Source organism: Hemitrygon akajei, chromosome 2 (genome assembly GCF_048418815.1).
Source record: "Hemitrygon akajei chromosome 2, sHemAka1.3, whole genome shotgun sequence".
NCBI lineage: Eukaryota > Metazoa > Chordata > Chondrichthyes > Myliobatiformes > Dasyatidae > Hemitrygon > Hemitrygon akajei.
This window is the reverse complement of record NC_133125.1, coordinates 146,273,206-146,299,156: the sequence shown is the minus strand read 5'-3', so window position 1 is coordinate 146,299,156 and position 25,951 is coordinate 146,273,206. Positions and strand designations below refer to the sequence as shown.

At 53.5% G+C, this 25,951-nt stretch overlaps 1 protein-coding gene across 1 annotated transcript in view; it reads right to left on the bottom strand.

The window, feature by feature from the left end:
* Positions 1-8,712: 8,712 nt before the first annotated feature.
* LOC140716534 (class I histocompatibility antigen, F10 alpha chain-like) overlaps positions 8,713-25,951 on the bottom strand; it is a 59,002-nt gene continuing 41,763 nt past the window's right edge. The window contains exons 3-8 of the mRNA XM_073029346.1: positions 13,024-13,296; positions 11,204-11,467; positions 10,807-10,911; positions 9,584-9,628; positions 9,294-9,341; positions 8,713-8,747 (exon numbers count right to left, since the gene is read on the bottom strand). Coding sequence (XP_072885447.1) covers positions 9,295-9,341; positions 9,584-9,628; positions 10,807-10,911; positions 11,204-11,467; positions 13,024-13,296 — 734 coding nt within the window. The 3' untranslated portion in view covers positions 8,713-8,747; position 9,294. The remainder of the gene's footprint in view (positions 8,748-9,293; positions 9,342-9,583; positions 9,629-10,806; positions 10,912-11,203; positions 11,468-13,023; positions 13,297-25,951) is intronic.

The window sequence follows — 25,951 nt, the reverse complement described above, 5'->3', positions numbered from 1 at the left end:
CGTTGGGTATATTTAAGCTAGTGCTGGACAGGTTTTTGATTGGACATGGCATCAAAGGTTATGGGGAGAAGGCTGGGGAGTGGGACTGAGGAGAAGAGAACGGGATCAGCCATAATTTAAAGGCAGAGCAGACTCAATGGGCAAATGGCCTAATTCTGTTCCTAAGTCTTACTGTTTTATGAAAACCTGTTATTTATTGCTCCTGGTTTAAGAGCCTAATGGTTAAGTGGTGATAACTGTTACTAAACCTGGTGGTGTGTGTCCTGAGGCTCCTGTACCACCTTCTTGATGGCAACAGCAGGAACAGAGCACGGTCTGGATGGTGCCACAAAACAACAATTTTTTTAACACTAATGTTTATTACAACAGCAACAAATTACATTCAATACAACCAGTTGCCTATTACATTTTGACTGTTTAACCCAGCCACCCCCCAACCCTCATCCCCACCCCCTCTCCCCCTCCCCCCACCCCTCTCTCCTCCACCAACCAACTGAATAGTAGTGCATACACAGACAGAGCATTCCTATTTTAACAGAAGATCTTTAAGTTAGATATCAGATTTGTCCACATTAAGATTACGTTTGGTCATGTATCATTTACTCTTGCTGATGATAATTCCAGGTAAGAAATGTCCAAAAAGCTCTGAAGCCAGTGAGTATATGAAATATCATGAGGAGGTTTCCAACGCTGGACTACGATCTTCTTAGCTGCAGTCAGACCTGCCAGTCTGACTTTGCATGTTTTATCCATAAGGGAAAGGTGGGAGTCATCATTTAGAAGATGCACAGTGGGGTCCATTGGTAATTGTACCCCTATTAGTTCTGTAAGAGTACTGATAACCTTCCCCCACAAACCAAAAACCCCTGGACACTTCCATACAACATGTATAAAAGAGCCAATGGTTCTGTGGGGGGGAAATGAGCAATATGGGTCAGGAACCAGTCCCATTTGATGTCTAATTCTCTGTGATAGACGTGCTCTATGACAAAATTTCAAGTGTATATACCGATGAATTGGGTTTTTTGAAGCACCGGCAGCATTATCCCAAATTGCATCCCAGTCTAAGTCTTTCCCCAATTCAGATATGTCCCTATCCCAGGCTTTCATTCCTGATGTGGGCCTATATTTCTGGGAGTTTAATTTATCATAGATATATGACACAATCTGTCTTGGAGCACTCTGTATCCAACTTAAAATGGGATCGTCCTTTAAATCTGACCCGCAGGGAACCCCGTAGGCTTTACAAGCTGATCTTACTCTAAAGTAGAAGAAAAGAGAGTGTTTACCAATATTATATCGAGATACCAGTTCTTGAAAGCGAAGGATAGTACTTGCCCCATTAATATCTTGAAGAGCAGTAATACCTTTATCCTCCCAAGTTCTGTTAGTGAATGGTTTCCCCCAGACAGAAGATGACTATTGTTCCATAATGGAGATGATTTGTACCATACGCTTTTAAATTTTAGGAATTTTTCTGCTGCTCTAAACACTTGTAGCATATGGGTTAAAATTGGACCGTAATACAAATCATATTTTTTGGTAGACATACCTATAAGGAGAAAGTCCCTCAACCTTATTGGTGCTATTAGCTCTTGTTCTATATTTTTCCATGACCAAACTTTATCCTCCTCCATCCAATAGCTAAGACTTTTTAAAACAAATGCCCAGTGATACAGTTTAACATTTGGACATGCCAATCCCCCATCTGACTTTTTGAATTGTAGAGCTGACTACTTTATATTGGGTCGTTTACCGTTCCAAACATAGCATTGTAGTATGGAGTCCAGTTTTTGCCAATATCCTGCTGGAGGTGCAAGTGTGATCGTTGAGCTGATAAAATTAATGCGGGGTAAGATGTTCATTTTAATGACCGATATATGGGCTGAGACTGATGCTGGCAGGTGTCTCCATCTATTAATATCTTCTATTTTTTTCAAAATTAAAGAGTAATTTATTTTAGCCACAGACGATAGGGAAGTATTAACTTTAATACCCAAGTAGACGACCTCATTTGTAACATTAATCTGGGGAGGGAGAGACACCTTACTTTTATCTGTATTAATCAGCAAGAACGCTGATTTACACAGATTAACTTTGTATCCTGAAAGAAATCCAAATTGCTCCAGTGTTTTTAAAACATAGGGTACAGTTTGTTGAACATTTGCCATATAAACTAGTGTGTCATCCACGTAAAGTGATTTCAAATGTTATAAGACCATAAGACCATAAGACAAAGGAGCAGAAGTCGGCCATTCGGCCCATCAAGTCTGCTCCACCATTTTATCATGAGCTGATCCAATCTCCCCCTTAGTCCCATTCCCCCTCCTTCTCACCATAACCTTTGATGCCCTGACTACTCAGATACCTATCAATCTCTGCCTTAAATACACCCAATGACTTGGCCTCCACTGCCACCCGTGGCAACAAATTCCATAGATTCATCACCCTCTGGCTAAAAGAATTTCTTTGCATCTCTGTTCTGAATGGACGCCCTTCAATTCTTAAGTCATGTCCTCTCGTCCACCATGGGAAACAACTTTGCCACATCCACTCTGTCCATGCCTTTCAACTTTCAAAATGTTTCTATGAGGTCCCCCTCATTCTTCTAAACTCCAAGGAGTACAATCCAAGAGCGGTCAAACGTTCTGCATATATTAACCCTTTCATTCCCAGATTCATTCTAGTGAATCTTCTCTGAACCCTCTCCAATGTCAGCACATCCTTTCCTAAATAAGGAGCCCAAAACTGCACACAGTACTCCAAGTGAGGTCTTACTAGTGCCTTATAGAGCCTCAACATCACATCCCTGCTCCTATACTCTATTCCTCTAGAAATGAATGCCAACATTGCATTCGCCTTCTTCACCACCGACTCAACCTGGAGGTTAACCTTAAGGGTATCCTACACGAGGACTCCCAAGTACTGTTGCATCTCAGAACTTTGAATTCTCTCCCCATTTAAATAATAGTCTGCCCATTTATTTCTTCTACCAAAATGCATGTCCATACACTTTCCGACATTGTAATTCATTTACCACTTCTTTGCCCATTCCCCCAATCTATCCAAGTCTCTCTGCAGACTCTGTTTCCTCAGCACTACTGGCCCCTCCACCTATCTTTGTATCATCAGCAAACTTAGCCACAAAGCCATCTATTCCATAATCCAAATCGTTGATATACAACATAAAAAGAAGCGGCCCCAACACAGACCTCTGTGGAACACCACTGGTAACCGGCAGCCAACCAGAATGGGATCCCTTTATTCCCACTCTCTGTTTCCTGCCAATCAGCCAACACTCTATCCATGTATGTAACTTGCCCATAATTCCATCTTGCTCATCTTGTTCAGCAGCCTCATGTGCGGCACTTTGTCAAAGGCCTTCTGAAAATCCAAATACACAACATCCACTGCATCTCCCTTGTCTAGCCTACTTGGAATTTCCTCAAAAAATTGCACTAGGTTTGTCAGGCAGGATTTTCCTTCAAGGAAACCATGCTGAGTTCTGCCTGTCTTGTCATATGCCTCCAGGTACTCTGTAAGCTCATCCTTGACAATCAACTCCAACAACTTCCCAACCACAGATGTCAAGCTAACAGGTCTATAATTTCCTTTTCGCTTCCTTGCCCCCTTCTTAAATAGCGGAGTGACATTTGCAATCTTCCAGTCCTCCGGAACCAGGCCAGAATCTATCGACTTTTGAAAGATCATTGCTAATGCCTCCGCAATCTCCACTGCTACTTCCTTCAGAACATGAGGGTGCATTCCATCGGGTCCAGGAGATTTAGCTACCTTTAGACTATTCAGCTTCCTGAGTACTTCCTCTGTCGTAATTGTGACTGCGCATATTTCTCTTCCCTGACATCCTTGGGTGTCCGGTATACTACTGATGTCTTCCTCAGTGAAGACTGATGCAAAATATTCGTTCAGTTCCTCCGCCATCTCCTTATCTCCCATTACAATTTCTCCAGCATCATTTTCTATTGGTCCTATATCTACTCTCACCTGTCTTTTACTCTTTATATACTTCCCAATTTTCCCAATCCACTCACATGTTAAAATCCCCCACAATTATCATAACACTGTCCTTCTGGCAAGCCTTTTCTATTTCCTGTTGTAATCTGTAGTCCACATCACTGCAGCTGTTTGGAGGCCCGTATATAACTGCCATCAGGGTCCTTTTACCCCTGCGATTTCTTAGCTCAATCCATAAAGATTCTGCACCTTCTGATCCTATGTCAACTCTTTCTAATGATATTATATCATTTCTTACCATTAAAGCCACACCACCCCCTCTACCTACCTGCCTATCCTTCCGATACACCATGAATCCTTGGACGTTCAGCTCCCAGAGACATGCATCCTTTAGCCACATCTCATTGATGGCCACAATATCATACCTAACAATCTGTAACTGTACAACAAGATCATCCGCCTTATTCCTTATGCTGCGTGCATTTAAGTATAACACCTTAAGTCCAGTATTTGGTACTTTTTGCTTTGATTGCACTGCAACTTTATTACACTGCAACTCATCCCAATGGCTGCAAATTAGCTCCATCACCTGCCTGTCCTTCCTGACATCCTTACTGCTCACTACCTTAGATCTATTTCTGTTTTCCCCCTCCTCCCCTCTATCATTCCAGTTCCCATCCCCCTGCCAAATTAGTTTAAACCATCCCTAACAGCTCTATAACCATATAACCATATAACAATTACAACACGGAAACTGGCCATCTCAGCCCTTCTAGTCCATGCCGAACGCTTACTCTCACCTAATCCCACTGACCCGCACTCAGCCCATAACCCTCCATTCCTTTCCTGTCCATATACCTATCCAATTTTACTTTAAGTGACAATACGGAACCTGCCTCTACCACTTCTACAAGAAGCTCATTCCACACAGCTACTACACTCTGAGTAAAGAAATTCCCCCTCATGTTACCTTTAAACTTTTGCCCCCTAAGTCCCTAACCTTCCTGCCAGGATATTGGTCCCCTTCGGGTTCAGGTGTAACCCGTCCTTTTTGAACAGGTCATACTTACCCCAGAAGAGATCCCACTGATCCAAGAATCTGAAGCCCTGTCCCCTGCACCAGTCTCTCAGCCACGCATTCATCTGCCTGATCCTACTATTCTTACCCCGCTAGCACGTTGCACAGGTAGCAATCCTGAAATTACTACCCTACTTCTCAGCTTCCTTCCTAACTCCCAGAAATGTCTCTTCAGGACCTCCTCCCTTTTCCTATCTATGTCATTGGTACCAACATGTACCAAGACATCTGGCTGCTTGCCCTCTCCCTTCAGAATATTCTGGACCCGATCCAAGACATCCCGTACCCTGGCACCTGGGAGGCAACACACCAAGCCGGTATCTCTATCAGGCTCACAGAATCTCCTGTCTGTTCCCCTGACTATGAAATCCCCTATGACTACTGCATTCCTCTTCCCCCTCTGTAATAGGGGAGATCTGAGGAGAGTTTCTAATTAAATGTGCAAGTGTTTCAATAGATATAGTAAACATTAAAGAAGACAGAGTGTCCCCTTGTCATGTGCCCCGTCCTATGTCAAATAACTCTGAGAAACCTCCTCCCACACATACCCGGGCTGAGGGATTAGCATACAGTATTTAAGTCATATTGATAAATTTATCACCGAACGTAAATTCTTTTAGAACTCTCCAAAGATATGGCCATTCAAGAGGATCAAACGCTTTTTCAGCATCAAAAAATAGCAGGCCACAGGCAGGCGGGATTTATGTGTTGCACTCAGTGTGTGTAAGAGCCGGCGAATATTATCAGATGCAAGACGACCCCTGATAAAGCCTGTTTGATCTGGGCTAATCATTTTCCCAACTACTGTCTCAAGTCTACTGGCTAAGACTTTGGAAAATATCTTGAGGTCGGCATTTATCAAGGAGATTGGACGGTGATTGGCACACTCCAAGGGGTCCTTACCGGGCTTAGGTATAACTGTGAGCAGGGCTGTGTTTAGATCTCTATGGAAAGCGTCATTTCCAATAGCATAGTTTAATGTTTCTAACCATACTGGTCCAAGAATATCCCAAAGTGCTAAGTAAAGTTCCACAGGTATGCCATCAATACCTGGCGTATGCCCCTTATTTGTAGATTTGACTGCTTTGATTAACTCATCTAGTGTAATAGGAGAGTCTAGAGTTTTGGTGTCCTCTAATGACACCGTAGGGAGGTCTAATCCACTAAAAAAAAATCGGTGAAGTTATTCTCAGGAGGAACTGAGCCACTTGTATAAAGTTCTTTAAAGTAATTCTTGAATGTCTCGTTTATTTCCTCTGTTGAAGATACTACTCCACATTTAGTGCATCTAATCGCTGGCATAGACCTTTTAGCTTCCTGTTGTTTGAGCGTTAGTGCCAAAAGATGGCTCGGTCTGCTGCCTTCTGCATAATACTTATGTTTGGTTATATGGATCATATATTCTGCCCTGCTTCATAATAAATCATTTAATTCTGATTGTTTTGTTTTGAGCTCGTTTTTTTTTGTTATGGTGTATCTCCTTTTGAGATCATTCTCCAAAATTTTACAAAACCTTTCCTCTAGGGTGGAAATCTTTTGAAGCCGGCTTTTATGTAGGTGGGAACTGAACCACATATCTTTATTTCGTAAGAAACCTGATGGAGGCCCAAATCACTGTCACATCTGTGACACATTTTATTTAAATTTATAAATTCTGTCAGTTTTGTTCTCAGTTGTGATAGAAATTAATCGTTTTTTAGAAGGGTGGAGTTAAACCTCCACCTAGTAGCCTTATTTTTAATTTTACCATAATTAAAAGTAGATTTGACTGGGTTGTGATCAGATAGATGTCTGAGCAAAAATTCAGTTGAGTGTATTAAGGGCAGCAGACCGGAGGATATAAGAATATAATCCATCTGAGAGAAAGTTTTATGTCTTGTGGAGAAGAGGGTATAGTCTTTAACAGATGGATTATGCACCCTCCACACATCAGTTAAATTTAAATCCGTTAGAAAGTGGTTAAGTGCTTTGAAAGCAGATTCTTGAGAGCGTGAAGATTTATTGAGGTTATTCATGTCCAAAGCGTTCATGTCCGAACCAACATACAGTTGGTAGTCGCTTAACTTCAGCAATTGTGAGGTAATTGAGGGAAAAAATTCAGCCTCAAATATAGTTGGGGCATATAGGCTAATGAATGCAACTTTTTTTACCCTGAATGGATGAATGGCAAAAAGCCAGACATCCTTCATTGTCAGAGCCAGTCCTTTCAGTTGATACATTAATACTACGTCTCATTAATAATCATAACTCCTTTCATACGAGTACCATCAGCTGATGCCACAACGGGTTTATAAAAGCGGTTTTGAAACCTGGGAGTGTCATTAGGTTTAAGACGTGTTTCCTGTAACAGCGCGATATCTATTTTCTTTCTGCGTAAGAAATCTAAAACCTTTGAACGCTTGTAGGGAGAGTTTAGTCCTCTAACATTAAATGATACAATAGTAAGATTTTCTAATTTATCAGTGTTGCTCATCTTCCCCTGGATCTGTTGTTGTAAGTTGGTGGTGGAGCCCTGAGTTACCCCCTTCCCACCCCGCCTCGCATACAACCCTTTACTTTGTGACATCTGTGAGTGTCACTTAGCAATGTCAGACACTGAACACTGACATTAACCACTCCCCTCTAGCAACAACAAATTAGAAAGGCAAAGCAGTTCTCATAGACAATCATATCAAAGAGACAACAAAAAAAACCTAGTCAAACCCATTAACCGATATAATTAAAACCATTCCAGTCTCAAATATAGTATAACACATAATCAAGACCCCAACAGCTCTCTTGCAGGAGACCGTGGCTTTAATAGACTGTCGACAAAACAACAAATTTCACCACATTGCCACTGATATTAAAACTGATTCTGAATGATGGTGCAATTACATAAATCCTTGGCTTCCAACTTCGCAGAAGGTAACTAGGAGCATCTCGGAAACATCGTCACCACTGTACCAGACACTGTTTTATTGGTCCTTGCCAGATCTCTCCCTGGTCACTGTTGCCTCATCAGAAACCACTCCTCATCTCTTCTCCCACACCCTCCCACACATGCAGATTCTCCTTAAATCCATAAGACACATCATTCCCACATTGCCCAGAGTTCTAGTGGCTGCATCCTTCAAATTCCAATGTTCCCACCACCACAAACACTGGAGATGGAGTAAACATCGATTTTATTTGCATTCAGTAATAAAAAGCCTTGACAATGAGGCACAAAGGAATTTTTCCCTCCCTCCTGCCCCACCACCAGCATAAAATCACGTTTCCAGATCTCCCTGTAATCACTCCCACAGCCCATGGTTTAAAGTCTCACTTTAACTCCAGCACCTGCCACCCACTCCCCTCCCATCCCACACGGGCCAGAAGCCACTCTCGGTCAACAGTCAAATTGACTGAATGAGCAAATCTATTCACCAACTGTGAGTCTCCAGATGCCGACCAGGGCTGAGCTGTGGGTCAGAGCTGTTCCCCACTAAGCCCCTTCCCTTCATCCCAAACACGCTAAAGTGATTCAGCTTCCTTTGAAAAGCAACATTACAGTCTGGCTCCCGTAGTGAATCAGCAAGTATTCCCAAGCACAAAGATCAAAGTATAAATCATATTTTTCCCCGGAGAATATCTTGTTAATCACCCAGAGTCCCAGGATTACACTCCGTTCCCATAGATTTCTTCATCAATATCCTGCTGTGAACTGAATTTCCTGCAGAGGGGGAGAGAGGCGAGGAGAGATGGTTATGGAGTGAGGCATCAGCAGTAAACCTCCCCAACACTGACAATAAAACCTACTAAACCCCCCCCCCCCAAACACTGGGAATAATGTCCAGTGATTCCAATTCCCAACAAGCAGTACAACATAATCTATAACATTAAATCCATTCCCCACATCACAACCATAACACATCCCGCAAAACCCATCTCCCCCCCACCACCGTAAATCACCCACAACTCCCCCATACCCCAAACTCTCCCTAGCCCCCCTCCCCCACCACAAAACACTGAGCAACCCTGGAAAAGCAGCAATTCCAATGACAAACCATGAAAACTGGGCACTGGATCCCTGGAATGGAACGGAGCAGGAGGCCATTCCCAGGGTGAGGTGCTGTGGGGACTGGTTACACCCCCTCCCACAGTTCCGGTTCCGGACCGGGGTTTCTCAGTGCCCAGACTGTGCTGTAATGACCAGCTCCAGCTCCAGTGACAAGAGCTGGGAAGCCCAGCATTGACCGGTGCCCAACACGGTTCCTACCTCAGGCCGTGGCAGAGGAGTTGGAGGAGGATTCTCCTTTGTCAGAAGCTGTGAATGGAAGGACAGGCAGGAAAACATTTATTACCAATGCAGTGCAGACTCGGAAAAACAAGGACAGCCACATCACACAATACACCACCGCACAAACAGAGATATATACGGATAATCACACACCGACAGAGACATGCACAATGGTGTCACGCACACAAAACTTCCATTCTTCAGATGAGACACAGTGAACATGAACAATGTAACACAACCATTCCAGCTGTGATTTACAGTGAACTTACTTTTGGTGGGATTGTAGCCTTTGTTCCCTGCTGAGAAACACGCTGCTGTAAAACACAGAGACAGTCAGTGAGAACGGTCCCACATCCCCAGCGTATAACCAGATAGATTCAGTACCTGCCCAGTGGGCTCTGAATCCCAATCAAACAGAACTCAAGCTACAATCTGTGAAAGGAGACACATCCAACAGGACCAGCAGGGACCCAACTCATTGTAAGGCCATGAGACGGAACAAAGCTGGAGTGTGACAGAGTGGTCAGTGGGAGGTTTGGAGTGACCATTTACTCTAATACTGACCCTGGTCAGGTCCACCAGGTATGGATGCACACGGTAATGAGAGGCTCAGGTGGGACAGGTAGGAGGAATTGATTTCCTGGAGCAGAGGCGTCCATAATCAGAGTCTGTAAGTGAGGAGCAAGAACACTGGGAGTGACCGGAGGAAAGAATGTTCTCCATCTCCTCCCAGAGGGTGGCTGGAATCAAACACACTGTCTGAAGGAACAGTGAAGATAGAGTCTCTTATCATTGAAGATAGACTGAGACAGGAAAGTCAGAGAGGGCTAGAAATGGGATCAGAGTATACAGGTACATGTGGACAGCAATGGCATGTCAGGCCGAAGGGATTAATTCCATACAGTCTGACTAGATGACTCTTACACTAGGAGACAGTAGAGTACAAAGTGACCGTTAGTCAATGAGATGATAAGAGGCTTAGATAAAGTGGACAACCAAATTTTATTTTAACCAGGGAAGCAACGTCAGATACCAAAGAATATCCTTATAAGGTGATTGAAAGAAAGTACATGGGCAGCAATGTCAGAAGGGTGAGTGGAACACTACTCGGGGAGATGGTCGAGGCTGACACATTAAGGACAGTTAAGAGGCTCATGAATGAAAGAAAAATGGAGGGTGTGTGGGAGGGAACAATTAGATTGACAGTAGAGTAGTTTAAGAGGGCGGCACCACTTTGTGGGCCAGAGGCTGCTACTGTGTTCTGTGCTCCATGACCCTACAGTTAGAGGCAGTGAACGATAGAGTCAACACAGATACTGTCATAATGAGAAGGAAAAATGGTGGGGTTGAAGACAGGCAGTGTTGGATGTGGGCACCTTTGGGGGTAGAAACGTAAAGGTGTTGGGATGGGATTTGCTGAGGAATGCGAGGAGGACACACCCTGCCCAAGCCCCCTTCCCCAGGGGAACAGACGAACTCCCTCCAGTCCTACCTTTGTTTTTGTAGGCAACACCAACAGCGATGACAACTGCCACCAGGATCACCAGGACCACAACTATAGCGATGATCCAGATTGGGATGGAGTTGGGCTTTGAACCTGTTGGGATTCAGAGAAACAGTCACATCAGTGACAGAGACAGGGATGATCCTGATTCTCCCTTCACCAACCCCACCCACACCCTCACCCTCCCATCCCACAGAGAGAGACCAACCATCCTGTCTTAGATTCACTGATTCCTCCCTCTGTCCTCTCCTGGGTCTGTGGTCAGCAGTGACCCCTCACTGTGCTCTTGGACCAGAGGTCAACAGTGTCCCCTCACCATCAGTGGTCAGCCAAGCCCCCTCACTCTCACTGCCCATGTACCGCCCCACCAGTGAGTGTCTCTTACTCGGCAAGGGCATCAAGGGCTCGTGGAGACCCCGGTGTTCCACCCGACAGGAGAACTCTGCAGTGTCCGTGGGCTCCACCTGCACCATCCTGGTCAGCTGGTAGGTGTTGTCGTGATTGGGGAGGATCCCGTGGGAATGGGTCTCCTCTAGAGTCCGGCCATTCCGCAGAATAGTCACGTCGATGGACTGAGGGTAGAAGCCAGTGGCCACACAGGAGAGGTGGCCATTATCCTTGGAGGCAGTGAACGAGACTTCGGGGGGATCTGGAGGTGGGAGAGGAGGCAGTCAGTGGGACAGAAAGGGAAAGAGAGGAGACGGTGAAGGGAGTGAGAGGTGAGGGCAAAGGGGGAGATGAAACAGCGGGGTGGAGAGGAAATGCAGGGGGGAGGGGAAATGATGAGGGGGAGAGGAAACAGCAAGTGGGGAAGAGAAATGGTGAGGGGGAAGAGGAAAAGGGAAGGGGAGGGGAGATGGTGAGGGGGAGGGGAGAGGAGACAGCGAGTGGAGAGAGGAGAAGGCGGATAGGATGTGGAGAGGAGACGGCAATGTATGAGAGAGGGGATGGTGAGGTGGTGGGAGAAGAGATGGGAAGGGTAAGAGGAGATGTTGATGTGGGCAGAGGAGATAGGGAGGGAAAGGAGATGCTGGAGGGGGAGTGAGGACGGTGGGAGGGGAAGAGGAGAAGGGGAGGGAGAGGAGGTGCTGGGGAGGAGATGACGAGGCAGGTGGAAACATCAAGGGGGAGGAGGAGATGGGGTGGGGGGATTGCAGATGGGGAGGGGGAGGGAGAGAGGAGACAGCAACGTGTGAGAGAGGGGATGACAAAGGAGAGGAGATGCAGAGTGGAGGGAGGGAAATTGGCGAGCGGGAGGAGGGAAGATGGAGGGAGGAGCAAGTGGAGATGGGGAAGAGGAGAAGGGGGGACACAGTGGGGGAGGGGAGACCGTGAAGGGGGAGGGCTATGGTGAGGGGGTGGGGAAAGGAGATGGTGGGTGGGGGGGGAAGGGACTGTCATGGAGACTGGGTGTGAGGAGCAAGGGAAAGGCAAAGGGGCAGGAGAGGAGACCGAGCAGATAGGAGACAAGAAGGGGAGAAGAGATAGCGAGGGGGGAGAAGAGACAGTGAGGGAGCTGGGGGAGAGCAGACGGAGAGGGGCAGAGGAGATGAGAGGGGGTGAGGGGAGACAGCAATGGGGAAAGGGAGATGGCAAGAGGAGACAGGGATGGGGAGAGGTTGGTGAGTAGGGGATGGGAAATGGCGAGGGGACAGTGAGGAAACAGTGAAGGGGGAGAGGAGGAGGCGAGGTGGGGAGAGGGTGAGGGGTGAGAGGAGAGGGAGCAGGTGAGAAGTCAGCAAGGGGGTAGAAATGGCAAGGGGGTGAAGAGGAGATGGTAAAAGTGGGTGAGGAGGGGGCAAGGGGTGAGAGGGCAAAGAGGAGAAGGAAAGGGCAATTGGGGAGAGGAGACGGTGAGGAGTGGGAGAGAAAGAGAGGGTCGGGGGGAGAGGGCGAGTGAGGAGGGGCAGGGGACGAGGAGACAGGGAATGAGGAGATGGGGAGGAAACCCAATGAGGAGATGGAGTTTGAAGAGACAGGAGGTGAGGAGACAGGACAAAGGCACAGAGGTGAGGAGACGTAGGATGAAGAGATTGGGGTGAGGAAATAGGAGATGAATAGACAGAGGGCAAAGAGACAGGGGGTGATCAGATGGGGACCGTGGAGAGGAAAGGTGAGGGGACGGCAAAGGAAGGGGCAAAGAGATGCTGATGGGGAAGTGGGGGGTCTCTCCCAGACACACAGTTCACCACACCCCCCACTCACTGGGTTTCAGGTGACTCTCCCCGGCCTTGACATATCTCTTCACCCGTTCGATGCACTCCTGCTCCAGGTATCCCTTCCAATACTGGTTCATGGCCGTGTTCCGGTCCCACTTGTCCTTTGTGATCTGACCCCAGGGCACAGGGGTCACCCACACCATCCGGTCCTTGTCGAAGGAGATGAAGTCTGACCCGTCCCAGCCGTACCGATTGAACCCGGTGGTGATCCCATCGTCATGGAGCTCACAGCCGAACATCTGCTGCCAAACATGGATCCCTGGAACAAACTGACTGTCAGGGGGCAGGAGGGTACAACTTCCTCATCCTGTAAACCCTCACAGTCACCCCAACACAATCCTAAAGTCACCCCACTCATTGAACATTCTCCACCATCACCCCCACCCGTCGAGCATTCCCCACCATCAACACGCATCAAACATTCCCCACCGTCACCCCACCCATCGAACATTCCCAACCATCACCCCACCCATCGAACATTCCCCACCGTCACCCCACCCACCCATTGAACATTCCCCACCGTCACCCCACCCATCGAACATTCCCCACCGTCACCCCCACCCATCGAACATTCCCCACCGTCACCCCCCCACCCATCGAACATTCCCCACCGTCACCCCACCCACCCATCGAACATTCCCCACCGTCACCCCCACCCATTGAACATTCCCCACCGTCACCCCACCCACCCATCGAACATTCCCAACCGTCACCCCCACCCATCGAACATTCCCCACCGTCACCCCACCCATCGATCATTCCCCACCGTCACCCCCACCCATCGAACATTCCCCACCGTCACCCCACCCATCGAACATTCCCCACCGTCACCCCCACCCATTGAACATTCCCCACCGTCACCCCACCCACCCATCGAACATTCCCCACCGTCACCCCACCCGTCGAGCATTCCCCACCATCAACACGCATCAAACATTCCCCACCGTCACCCCCACCCACCGAACATACCCCACCGTCACCCCACCCATCGAACATTCCCCACCGTCACCCCCACCCATCGAACATTCCCCACCGTCAACCCCACCCACCCATCGAACATTCCCCACCGTCACCCCCACCCACCGAACATACCCCACCGTCACCCCACCCATCGAACATTCCCCACCGTCACCCCCACCCACCGAACATACCCCACCGTCACCCCACCCATCGAACATTCCCCACCGTCACCCCCACCCATCGAACATTCCCCACCGTCACCCCCCACCCACCGAACATACCCCACCGTCACCCCACCCATCGAACATTCCCCACCGTCACCCCCACCCATCGAACATTCCCCACCGTCACCCCCACCCACCGAACATACCCCACCGTCACCCCACCCATCGAACATTCCCCACCGTCACCCCCACCCATCGAACATTCCCCACCGTCACCCCCACCCACCGAACATACCCCACCGTCACCCCACCCATCGAACATTCCCCACCGTCACCCCACCCATCGAACATTCCCAACCGTCACCCCACCCATCGAACATTCCCCACCGTCACCCCACCCATCGAACATTCCCCACCGTCACCCCACCCACCCATCGAACATTCCCCACCGTCACCCCACCCATCGAACATTCCCCACCGTCACCCCCACCCATCGAACATTCCCCACCATCACCCCACCCATCGAACATACCCCACCGTCACCCCACCCATCGAACATTCCCCACCGTCACCCCACCCACCCATTGAACATTCCCCACCGTCACCCCCACCCATCGAACATTCCCAACCGTCACCCCACCCACCCATCGAACATTCCCCAGCGTCACCCCACCCATCGAACATTCCCCACCGTCACCCCCACCCATTGAACATTCCCCACCGTCACCCCACCCATCGAACATTCCCCACCGTCACCCCCACCCATCGAACATTCCCCACCGTCAACCCCCCCACCCATCGAACATTCCCCACCGTCACCCCCCCCACCCATCGAACATTCCCCACCGTCACCCCACCCATCGAACATTCCCCACTGTCACCCCACCCATCGAACATTCCCAACTGTCAACCCCCCCCCACCCATCGAACATTCCCCACCGTCACCCCCCCACCCATCGAACATTCCCCACCGTCACCCCACCCACCCATCGAACATTCCCAACCGTCACCCCCCCACCCATCGAACATTCCCCACCATCAACATGCATCAAACATTCCCCACCGTCACCCCACCCATCGAACATTCCCAACCGTCACCCCCCCATCGAACATTCCCCACCGTCAACCCCACCCATCGAACATTCCCAACCGTCACCCCACCCCCCCACCGAACATTCCCCACCGTCAACCCACCCATCGAACATTCCCAACCGTCACCCCACCCCCCCATCGAACATTCCCCACCATCAACCCCCACCCATCGAACATTCCCCACTGTCACCCCCCCACCCATCGAACATTCCCAACCGTCACCCCACCCACCCATCAAACATTCCCCACCATCAACATGCATCAAACATTCCCCACCGTCACCCCACCCATCGAACATTCCCAACCGTCACCCCCCCCATCGAACATTCCCCACCGTCAACCCCACCCATCGAACATTCCCAACCGTCACCCCACCCCCCCATCGAACATTCCCAACCGTCACCCCACCCATCGAACATTCCCAACCGTCACCCCCACCCATCGAACATTCCCCACCGTAACCCCCCCACCCATCGAACATTCCCCACTGTCACCCCACCCATCGAACATTCCCAACCGTCACCCCCACCCATCGAACATTCCCAACCGTCACCCCCACCCATCAAACATTCCCAACCGTCACCCCCCCACCCATCGAACATTCCCCACCATCAACCCCCACCCATCGAACATTCCCCACTGTCACCCACCCACCCATCAAACAGTCCCCACCGTCACCCCCACCCATCGAACATTCCCCACCATCAACCCCCACCCATCGAACATTCCCCACTGTCACCCCCCCACCCATCAAACATTCCCAACCGTCACCCCACCCACCCATCGAACATTCCCCACCATCAACCCCCACCCATCGAACATTCCCCACCGTCAACCCCACCCATCGAACATTCCCAACCGTCACCCCCCCACCCATCGAACATTCCCCACCATCAACACCCATCGAACATTCCCCACCGTCACCCCCCACCCATCGAACATTCCCAACCGTCACCCCCCCACCCATCGAACATTCCCCACCATCAACACCCATCGAACATTCCCAACCGTCACCCCACCCACCCATCGAACATTCCCCACCATCAACACCCATCGAACATTCCCCACCGTCACCCCCCCACCCATCGAACATTCCCAACCGTCACCCCCCACCCATCGAACATTCCCAACCGTCACCCCACCCACCCATCGAACATTCCCAACCGTCACCCCCCCCACCCATCGAACATTCCCCACCGTCACCCCCCCCACCCATCGAACATTCCCCACCATCAACACGCATCGAACATTCCCCACCGTCACCCCCCCACCCATCGAACATTCCCAACCGTCACCCCCCCACCCATCGAACATTCCCAACCGTCACCCCCCCACCCATCGAACATTCCCCACTGTCACCCCACCCACCCATCGAACATTCCCAACCGTCACCCCACCCACCCATCGAACATTCCCAACCGTCACCCCACCCATCGAACATTCCCAACCGTCACCCCCCACCCATCGAACATTCCCCACCGTCACCCCCCCACCCATCGAACATTCCCAACCGTCACCCCCCACCCATCGAACATTCCCAACCGTCACCCCACCCACCCATCGAACATTCCCAACCGTCACCCCCCCCACCCATCGAACATTCCCCACCGTCACACCCCCACCCATCGAACATTCCCCACCATCAACACGCATCGAACATTCCCCACCGTCACCCCCCCCACCCATCGAACATTCCCAACCGTCACCCCCCCCACCCATCGAACATTCCCAACTGTCACCCCACCCACCCATCGAACATTCCCAACCGTCACCCCACCCACCCATCGAACATTCCCAACAGTCACCCCACCCATCGAACATTCCCCACCGTCACCCCACCTACCCATCGAACATTCCCCACCGTCACCCCCCCACCCATCGAACATTCCCAACCGTCACCCCCCCACCCATCGAACATTCCCCACCGTCACCCCACCCACCCATCGAACATTCCCCACCGTCACCCCCCCCACCCATCGAACATTCCCCACTGTCACCCCACCCACCCATTGAACATTCCCAACCATCACCCCCCCACCCATCGAACATTCCCCACCGTCAACACGCATCGAACATTCCCAACCGTCACCCCCACACCCATCGAACATTCCCCACCGTCACCCCACCCACCCATCGAACATTCCCCACCGTCAACCCCCACCCATCGAACATTCCCCACCGTCACCCCCCCCACCCATCGAACATTCCCCACCGTCAACCCCCACCCATCGAACATTCCCCACTGTCACCCCCCCACCCATCGAACATTCCCCACCGTCAACCCCCACCCATCGAACATTCCCCACCGTCACCCCCCCCACCCATCGAACATTCCCCACCGTCAACCCCCACCCATCGAACATTCCCCACCGTCACCCCCCCACCCATCGAACATTCCCAACCGTCACCCCCCCACCCATCGAACATTCCCCACTGTCACCCCCACCCATCGAACATTCCCCACTGTCACCCCACCCATCGAACATTCCCCACCGTCAACCCCCACCCATCGAACATTCCCCACTGTCACCCCCCCACCCATCAAACAGTCCCCACCGTCACCCCCACCCATCGAACATTCCCCACCATCAACCCCCACCCATCGAACATTCCCCACTGTCACCCCCCCACCCATCGAACATTCCCAACCGTCACCCCACCCACCCATCGAACATTCCCCACCATCAACCCCCACCCATCGAACATTCCCCACCGTCAACCCCACCCATCGAACATTCCCAACCGTCACCCCCCCCACCCATCGAACATTCCCCACCATCAACACCCATCGAACATTCCCCACCGTCACCCCCCACCCATCGAACATTCCCAACCGTCACCCCCCCCACCCATCGAACATTCCCCACCATCAACACCCATCGAACATTCCCAACCGTCACCCCCACCCACCCATCGAACATTCCCCACCATCAACACCCATCGAACATTCCCCACCGTCACCCCCCCCACCCATCGAACATTCCCAACCGTCACCCCCCACCCATCGAACATTCCCAACCGTCACCCCACCCACCCATCGAACATTCCCAACCGTCACCCCCCCCACCCATCGAACATTCCCCACCGTCACCCCCCCACCCATCGAACATTCCCCACCATCAACACGCATCGAACATTCCCCACCGTCACCCCCCCACCCATCGAACATTCCCAACCGTCACCCCCCCACCCATCGAACATTCCCCACTGTCACCCCACCCACCCATCGAACATTCCCAACCGTCACCCCACCCACCCATCGAACATTCCCAACCGTCACCCCACCCATCGAACATTCCCAACCATCACCCCCCACCCATCGAACATTCCCCACCGTCACCCCCCCCACCCATCGAACATTCCCAACCGTCACCCCACCCACCCATCGAACATTCCCAACCGTCACCAACCCACCCATCGAACATTCCCCACCATCAACACGCATCGAACATTCCCCACCGTCACCCCCCCACCCATCGAACATTCCCAACCGTCACCCCCCCCACCCATCGAACATTCCCCACTGTCACCCCACCCACCCATCGAACATTCCCAACCGTCACCCCACCCACCCATCGAACATTCCCAACAGTCACCCCACCCATCGAACATTCCCAACCGTCACCCCCCACCCATCGAACATTCCCAACCGTCACCCCACCCACCCATCGAACATTCCCAACCGTCACCCCCCCCACCCATCGAACATTCCCCACCATCAACACGCATCGAACATTCCCCACTGTCACCCCACCCACCCATCGAACATTCCCAACCGTCACCCCCCCACTCATCGAACATTCCCCACCGTCACCCCACCCACCCATCGAACATTCCCAACCGTCACCCCCCACTCATCGATCATTCCCCACCGTCACCCCCCCACCCATCGAACATTCCCCACCATCAACACCCATCGAACATTCCCAACCGTCAACCCACCCACCCATCGAACATTCCCAACCGTCACCCCCCCCACCCATCGAACATTCCCCACCGTCACCCCCCCCACCCATCGACCATTCCCCACCATCAACCCCCACTCATCGAACATTCCCCACCGTCACCCCACCCACCCATCGAACATTCCCAACCGTCACCCCACCCACCCATCGAACATTCCCCACCGTCACCCCACCCACCCATCGAACATTCCCCACTGTCACCCCACCCACCCATCGAACATTCCCCAACGTCACCCCCCCACCCATCGAACATTCCCAACCGTCACCCACCCACCCATCGAACATTCCCAACCGTCACCCCCCCACCCATCGAACATTCCCCACCGTCACCCCACCCACCCATCGAACATTCCCCACCGTCACCCCCCCACCCATCGAACATTCCCCACTGTCACCCCACCCACCCATTGAACATTCCCAACCATCACCCCCCCACCCATCGAACATTCCCCACCATCAACACGCATCGAACATTCCCAACCGTCACCCCCCCACACATCGAACATTCCCCACCGTCACCCCACCCACCCATCGAACATTCCCCACCGTCAACCCCCACCCATCGAACATTCCCCACCGTCAACCCCCACCCATCGAACATTCCCCACCGTCAACCGCCACCCATCGAACATTCCCCACCGTCACCCCCCCCACCCATCGAACATTCCCCACCGTCAACCCCCACCCATCGAACATTCCCCACCGTCACCCCCCCACCCATCGAACATTCCCCACCGTCAACCCCCACCCATCGAACATTCCCCACCGTCACCCCACCCACCCATCGAACATTCCCAACCGTCACCCCCCCACCCATCGAACATTCCCCACCATCAACATGCATCAAACATTCCCCACCGTCACCCCACCCATCGAACATTCCCAACCGTCACCCCCCCATCGAACATTCCCCACCGTCAACCCCACCCATCGAACATTCCCAACCGTCACCCCACCCCCCCATCGAACATTCCCCACCGTCAACCCACCCATCGAACATTCCCAACCGTCACCCCACCCCCCCATCGAACATTCCCCACCATCAACCCCCACCCATCGAACATTCCCCACTGTCACCCCCCCACCCATCGAACATTCCCAACCGTCACCCCACCCACCCATCAAACATTCCCCACCATCAACATGCATCAAACATTCCCCACCGTCACCCCACCCATCGAACATTCCCAACCGTCACCCCCCCATCGAACATTCCCCACCGTCAACCCCACCCATCGAACATTCCCAACCGTCACCCCACCCCCCCATCGAACATTCCCAACCGTCACCCCACCCATCGAACATTCCCAACCGTCACCCCCCACCCATCGAACATTCCCCACCGTAACCCCCCCACCCATCGAACATTCCCCACTGTCACCCCACCCATCGAACATTCCCAACCGTCACCCCCACCCATCGAACATTCCCAACCGTCACCCCCACCCATCAAACATTCCCAACCGTCACCCCCCACCCATCGAACATTCCCCACCATCAACCCCCACCCATCGAACATTCCCCACTGTCACCCCCCCACCCATCAAACAGTCCCCACCGTCACCCCCACCCATCGAACATTCCCCACCATCAACCCCCACCCATCGAACATTCCCCACTGTCACCCCCCCACCCATCGAACATTCCCAACCGTCACCCCACCCACCCATCGAACATTCCCCACCATCAACCCCCACCCATCGAACATTCCCCACCGTCAACCCCACCCATCGAACATTCCCAACCGTCACCCCCCCACCCATCGAACATTCCCCACCATCAACACCCATCGAACATTCCCCACCGTCACCCCCCACCCATCGAACATTCCCAACCGTCACCCCCCCCACCCATCGAACATTCCCCACCATCAACACCCATCGAACATTCCCAACCGTCACCCCACCCACCCATCGAACATTCCCCACCATCAACACCCATCGAACATTCCCCACCGTCACCCCCCCACCCATCGAACATTCCCAACCGTCACCCCCCACCCATCGAACATTCCCAACCGTCACCCCACCCACCCATCGAACATTCCCAACCGTCACCCCCCCACCCATCGAACATTCCCCACCGTCACCCCCCCACCCATCGAACATTCCCCACCATCAACACGCATCGAACATTCCCCACCGTCACCCCCCCACCCATCGAACATTCCCAACCGTCACCCCCCCCACCCATCGAACATTCCCCACTGTCACCCCACCCACCCATCGAACATTCCCAACCGTCACCCCACCCACCCATCGAACATTCCCAACCGTCACCCCACCCATCGAACATTCCCAACCGTCACCCCCCCACCCATCGAACATTCCCCACCGTCACCCCCCCACCCATCGAACATTCCCAACCGTCACCCCCCACCCATCGAACATTCCCAACCGTCACCCCACCCACCCATCGAACATTCCCAACCGTCACCCCCCCACCCATCGAACATTCCCCACCGTCACCCCCCCACCCATCGAACATTCCCCACCATCAACACGCATCGAACATTCCCCACCGTCACCCCCCCCACCCATCGAACATTCCCAACCGTCACCCCCCCACCCATCGAACATTCCCCACTGTCACCCCACCCACCCATCGAACATTCCCAACCGTCACCCCACCCACCCATCGAACATTCCCAACAGTCACCCCACCCATCGAACATTCCTAACCGTCACCCCACCCACCCATCGAACATTCCCAACCGTCACCCCCCCCACCCATCGAACATTCCCCACCGTCACCCCCCCCACCCATCGAACATTCCCCACCATCAACACGCATCGAACATTCCCCACTGTCACCCCACCCACCCATCGAACATTCCCAACCGTCACCCCCCCACTCATCGAACATTCCCAACCGTCACCCCACCCACCCATCGAACATTCCCAACCGTCACCCCCCACCCATCGAACATTCCCCACCGTCACCCCCCCCACCCATCGAACATTCCCCACCATCAACCCCCACTCATCGAACATTCCCCACCGTCACCCCACCCACCCATCGAACATTCCCAACCGTCACCCCACCCACCCATCGAACATTCCCCACCGTCACCCCACCCACCCATCGAACATTCCCCACTGTCACCCCACCCACCCATCGAACATTCCCCACCGTCACCCCCCCCACCCATCGAACATTCCCAACCGTCACCCCCCCACCCATCGAACATTCCCAACCGTCACCCCCCCCACCCATCGAACATTCCCCACCGTCACCCCACCCACCCATCGAACATTCCCCACCGTCACCCCCCCACCCATCGAACATTCCCCACTGTCACCCCACCCACCCATTGAACATTCCCAACCATCACCCCCCCACCCATCGAACATTCCCCACCATCAACACGCATCGAACATTCCCAACCGTCACCCCCCCACCCATCGAACATTCCCCACCGTCACCCCACCCACCCATCGAACATTCCCCACCGTCAACCCCCACCCATCGAACATTCCCCACCGTCACCCCCCCACCCATCGAACATTCCCCACCGTCAACCCCCACCCATCGAACATTCCCCACTGTCAACCCCCACCCATCGAACATTCCCCACCGTCAACCCCCACCCATCGAACATTCCCCACCGTCACCCCCCCACCCATCGAACATTCCCCACCGTCAACCCCCACCCATCGAACATTCCCCACCGTCACCCCCCCACCCATCGAACATTCCCAACCGTCACCCCCCCCACCCATCGAACATTCCCCACTGTCACCCCCACCCATCGAACATTCCCCACTGTCACCCCACCCATCGAACATTCCCCACTGTCAACCCCCACCCATCGAACATTCCCCACTGTCACCCCCCCACCCATCAAACAGTCCCCACCGTCACCCCCACCCATCGAACATTCCCCACCATCAACCCCCACCCATCGAACATTCCCCACTGTCACCCCCCCACCCATCGAACATTCCCAACCGTCACCCCACCCACCCATCGAACATTCCCCACCATCAACGCCCACCCATCGAACATTCCCCACCGTCAACCCCACCCATCGAACATTCCCAACCGTCACCCCCCCACCCATCGAACATTCCCCACCATCAACACCCATCGAACATTCCCCACCGTCACCCCCCACCCATCGAACATTCCCAACCGTCACCCCCCCCACCCATCGAACATTCCCCACCATCAACACCCATCGAACATTCCCAACCGTCACCCCACCCACCCATCGAACATTCCCCACCATCAACACCCATCGAACATTCCCCACCGTCACCCTCCCACCCATCGAACATTCCCAACCGTCACCCCCCACCCATCGAACATTCCCAACCGTCACCCCACCCACCCATCGAACATTCCCAACCGTCACCCCCCCCACCCATCGAACATTCCCCACCGTCACCCCCCCCACCCATCGAACATTCCCCACCATCAACACGCATCGAACATTCCCCACCGTCACCCCCCCACCCATCGAACATTCCCAACCGTCACCCCCCCACCCATCGAACATTCCCCACTGTCACCCCACCCACCCATCGAACATTCCCAACCGTCACCCCACCCACCCATCGAACATTCCCAACCGTCACCCCACCCATCGAACATTCCCAACCGTCACCCCCCACCCATCGAACATTCCCCACCGTCACCCCCCCCACCCATCGAACATTCCCAACCGTCACCCCCCACCCATTGAACATTCCCAACCGTCACCCCACCCACCCATCGAACATTCCCAACCGTCAACCCCCCACCCATCGAACATTCCCCACCATCAACACGCATCGAACATTCCCCACCGTCACCCCCCCACCCATCGAACATTCCCAACCGTCACCCCCCCCACCCATCGAACATTCCCCACCATCAACACCCATCGAACATTCCCAACCGTCACCCCACCCACCCATCGAACATTCCCCACCATCAACACCCATCGAACATTCCCAACCGTCACCCCCCACCCATCGAACATTCCCAACCGTCACCCCCACCCACCCATCGAACATTCCCAACCGTCACCCCCCCCACCCATCGAACATTCCCCACCGTCACCCCCCCACCCATCGAACATTCCCCACCATCAACACGCATCGAACATTCCCCACTGTCACCCCACCCACCCATCGAACATTCCCAACCGTCACCCCCCCACTCATCGAACATTCCCCACCGTCACCCCACCCACCCATCGAACATTCCCAACCGTCACCCCCCCCACCCATCGAACATTCCCCACCGTCACCCCCCCACCCATCGAACATTCCCCACCATCAACCCCCACTCATCGAACATTCCCCACCGTCACCCCACCCACCCATCGAACATTCCCAACCGTCACCCCACCCACCCATCGAACATTCCCCACCGTCACCCCACCCACCCATCGAACATTCCCCACCGTCACCCCACCCACCCATCGAACATTCCCCACCGTCACCCCCCCACCCATCGAACATTCCCAACCGTCACCCCCCCACCCATCGAACATTCCCAACCGTCACCCCCCCACCCATCGAACATTCCCCACCGTCACCCCACCCACCCATCGAACATTCCCCACCGTCACCCCCCCACCCATCGAACATTCCCCACTGTCACCCCACCCACCCATTGAACATTCCCAACCATCACCCCCCCACCCATCGAACATTCCCCACCATCAACACGCATCGAACATTCCCAACCGTCACCCCCCCCACCCATCGAACATTCCCCACCGTCACCCCACCCACCCATCGAACATTCCCCACCGTCAACCCCCACCCATCGAACATTCCCCACCGTCACCCCCCCACCCATCGAACATTCCCCACCGTCAACCGCCACCCATCGAACATTCCCCACCGTCACCCCCCCACCCATCGAACATTCCCCACCGTCAACCCCCACCCATCGAACATTCCCCACCGTCACCCCCCCACCCATCGAACATTCCCCACCGTCAACCCCCACCCATCGAACATTCCCCACCGTCACCCCCCCACCGATCGAACATTCCCAACCGTCACCCCCCCACCCATCGAACATTCCCCACTGTCACCCCCACCCATCGAACATTCCCCACTGTCACCCCACCCATCGAACATTCCCCACCGTCAACCCCCACCCATCGAACATTCCCCACCGTCACCCCCCCCACCCATCGAACATTCCCCACCGTCAACCCCCACCCATTGAACATTCCCAACCGTCACCCCCCCACCCATCGAACATTCCCAACCGTCACCCTACCCATCGAACATTCCCCACTGTCACCCCCCCACCCATCGAACATTCCCCACCGTCACCCCCCCCACCCATCGAACATTCCCAACCGTCACCCCCACCCATCGAACATTCCCCACCGTCACCCCCCCCCACCCATCGAACATTCCCCACTGTCACCCCACCCACCCATTGAACAATCCCAACCGTCACCCCCCCACCCATCGAACATTCCCAACCGTCACCCCACCCATTGAACATTCCCCACCGTCACCCCCCCCACCCATCGAACATTCCCAACCATCACCCCCCCACCCATCGAACATTCCCCACCATCAACACCCATCGAACATTCCCAACCGTCACCCCCCCCACCCATCGAACATTCCCCACCGTCACTCCCCCACCCATCGAACATTCCCAACCGTCACCCCCCCACCCATCGAACATTCCCCACCGTCAACCCCACCCATCGAACATTCCCAACCGTCACCCCCCCCACCCATCGAACATTCCCCACCGTCACCCCCCACCC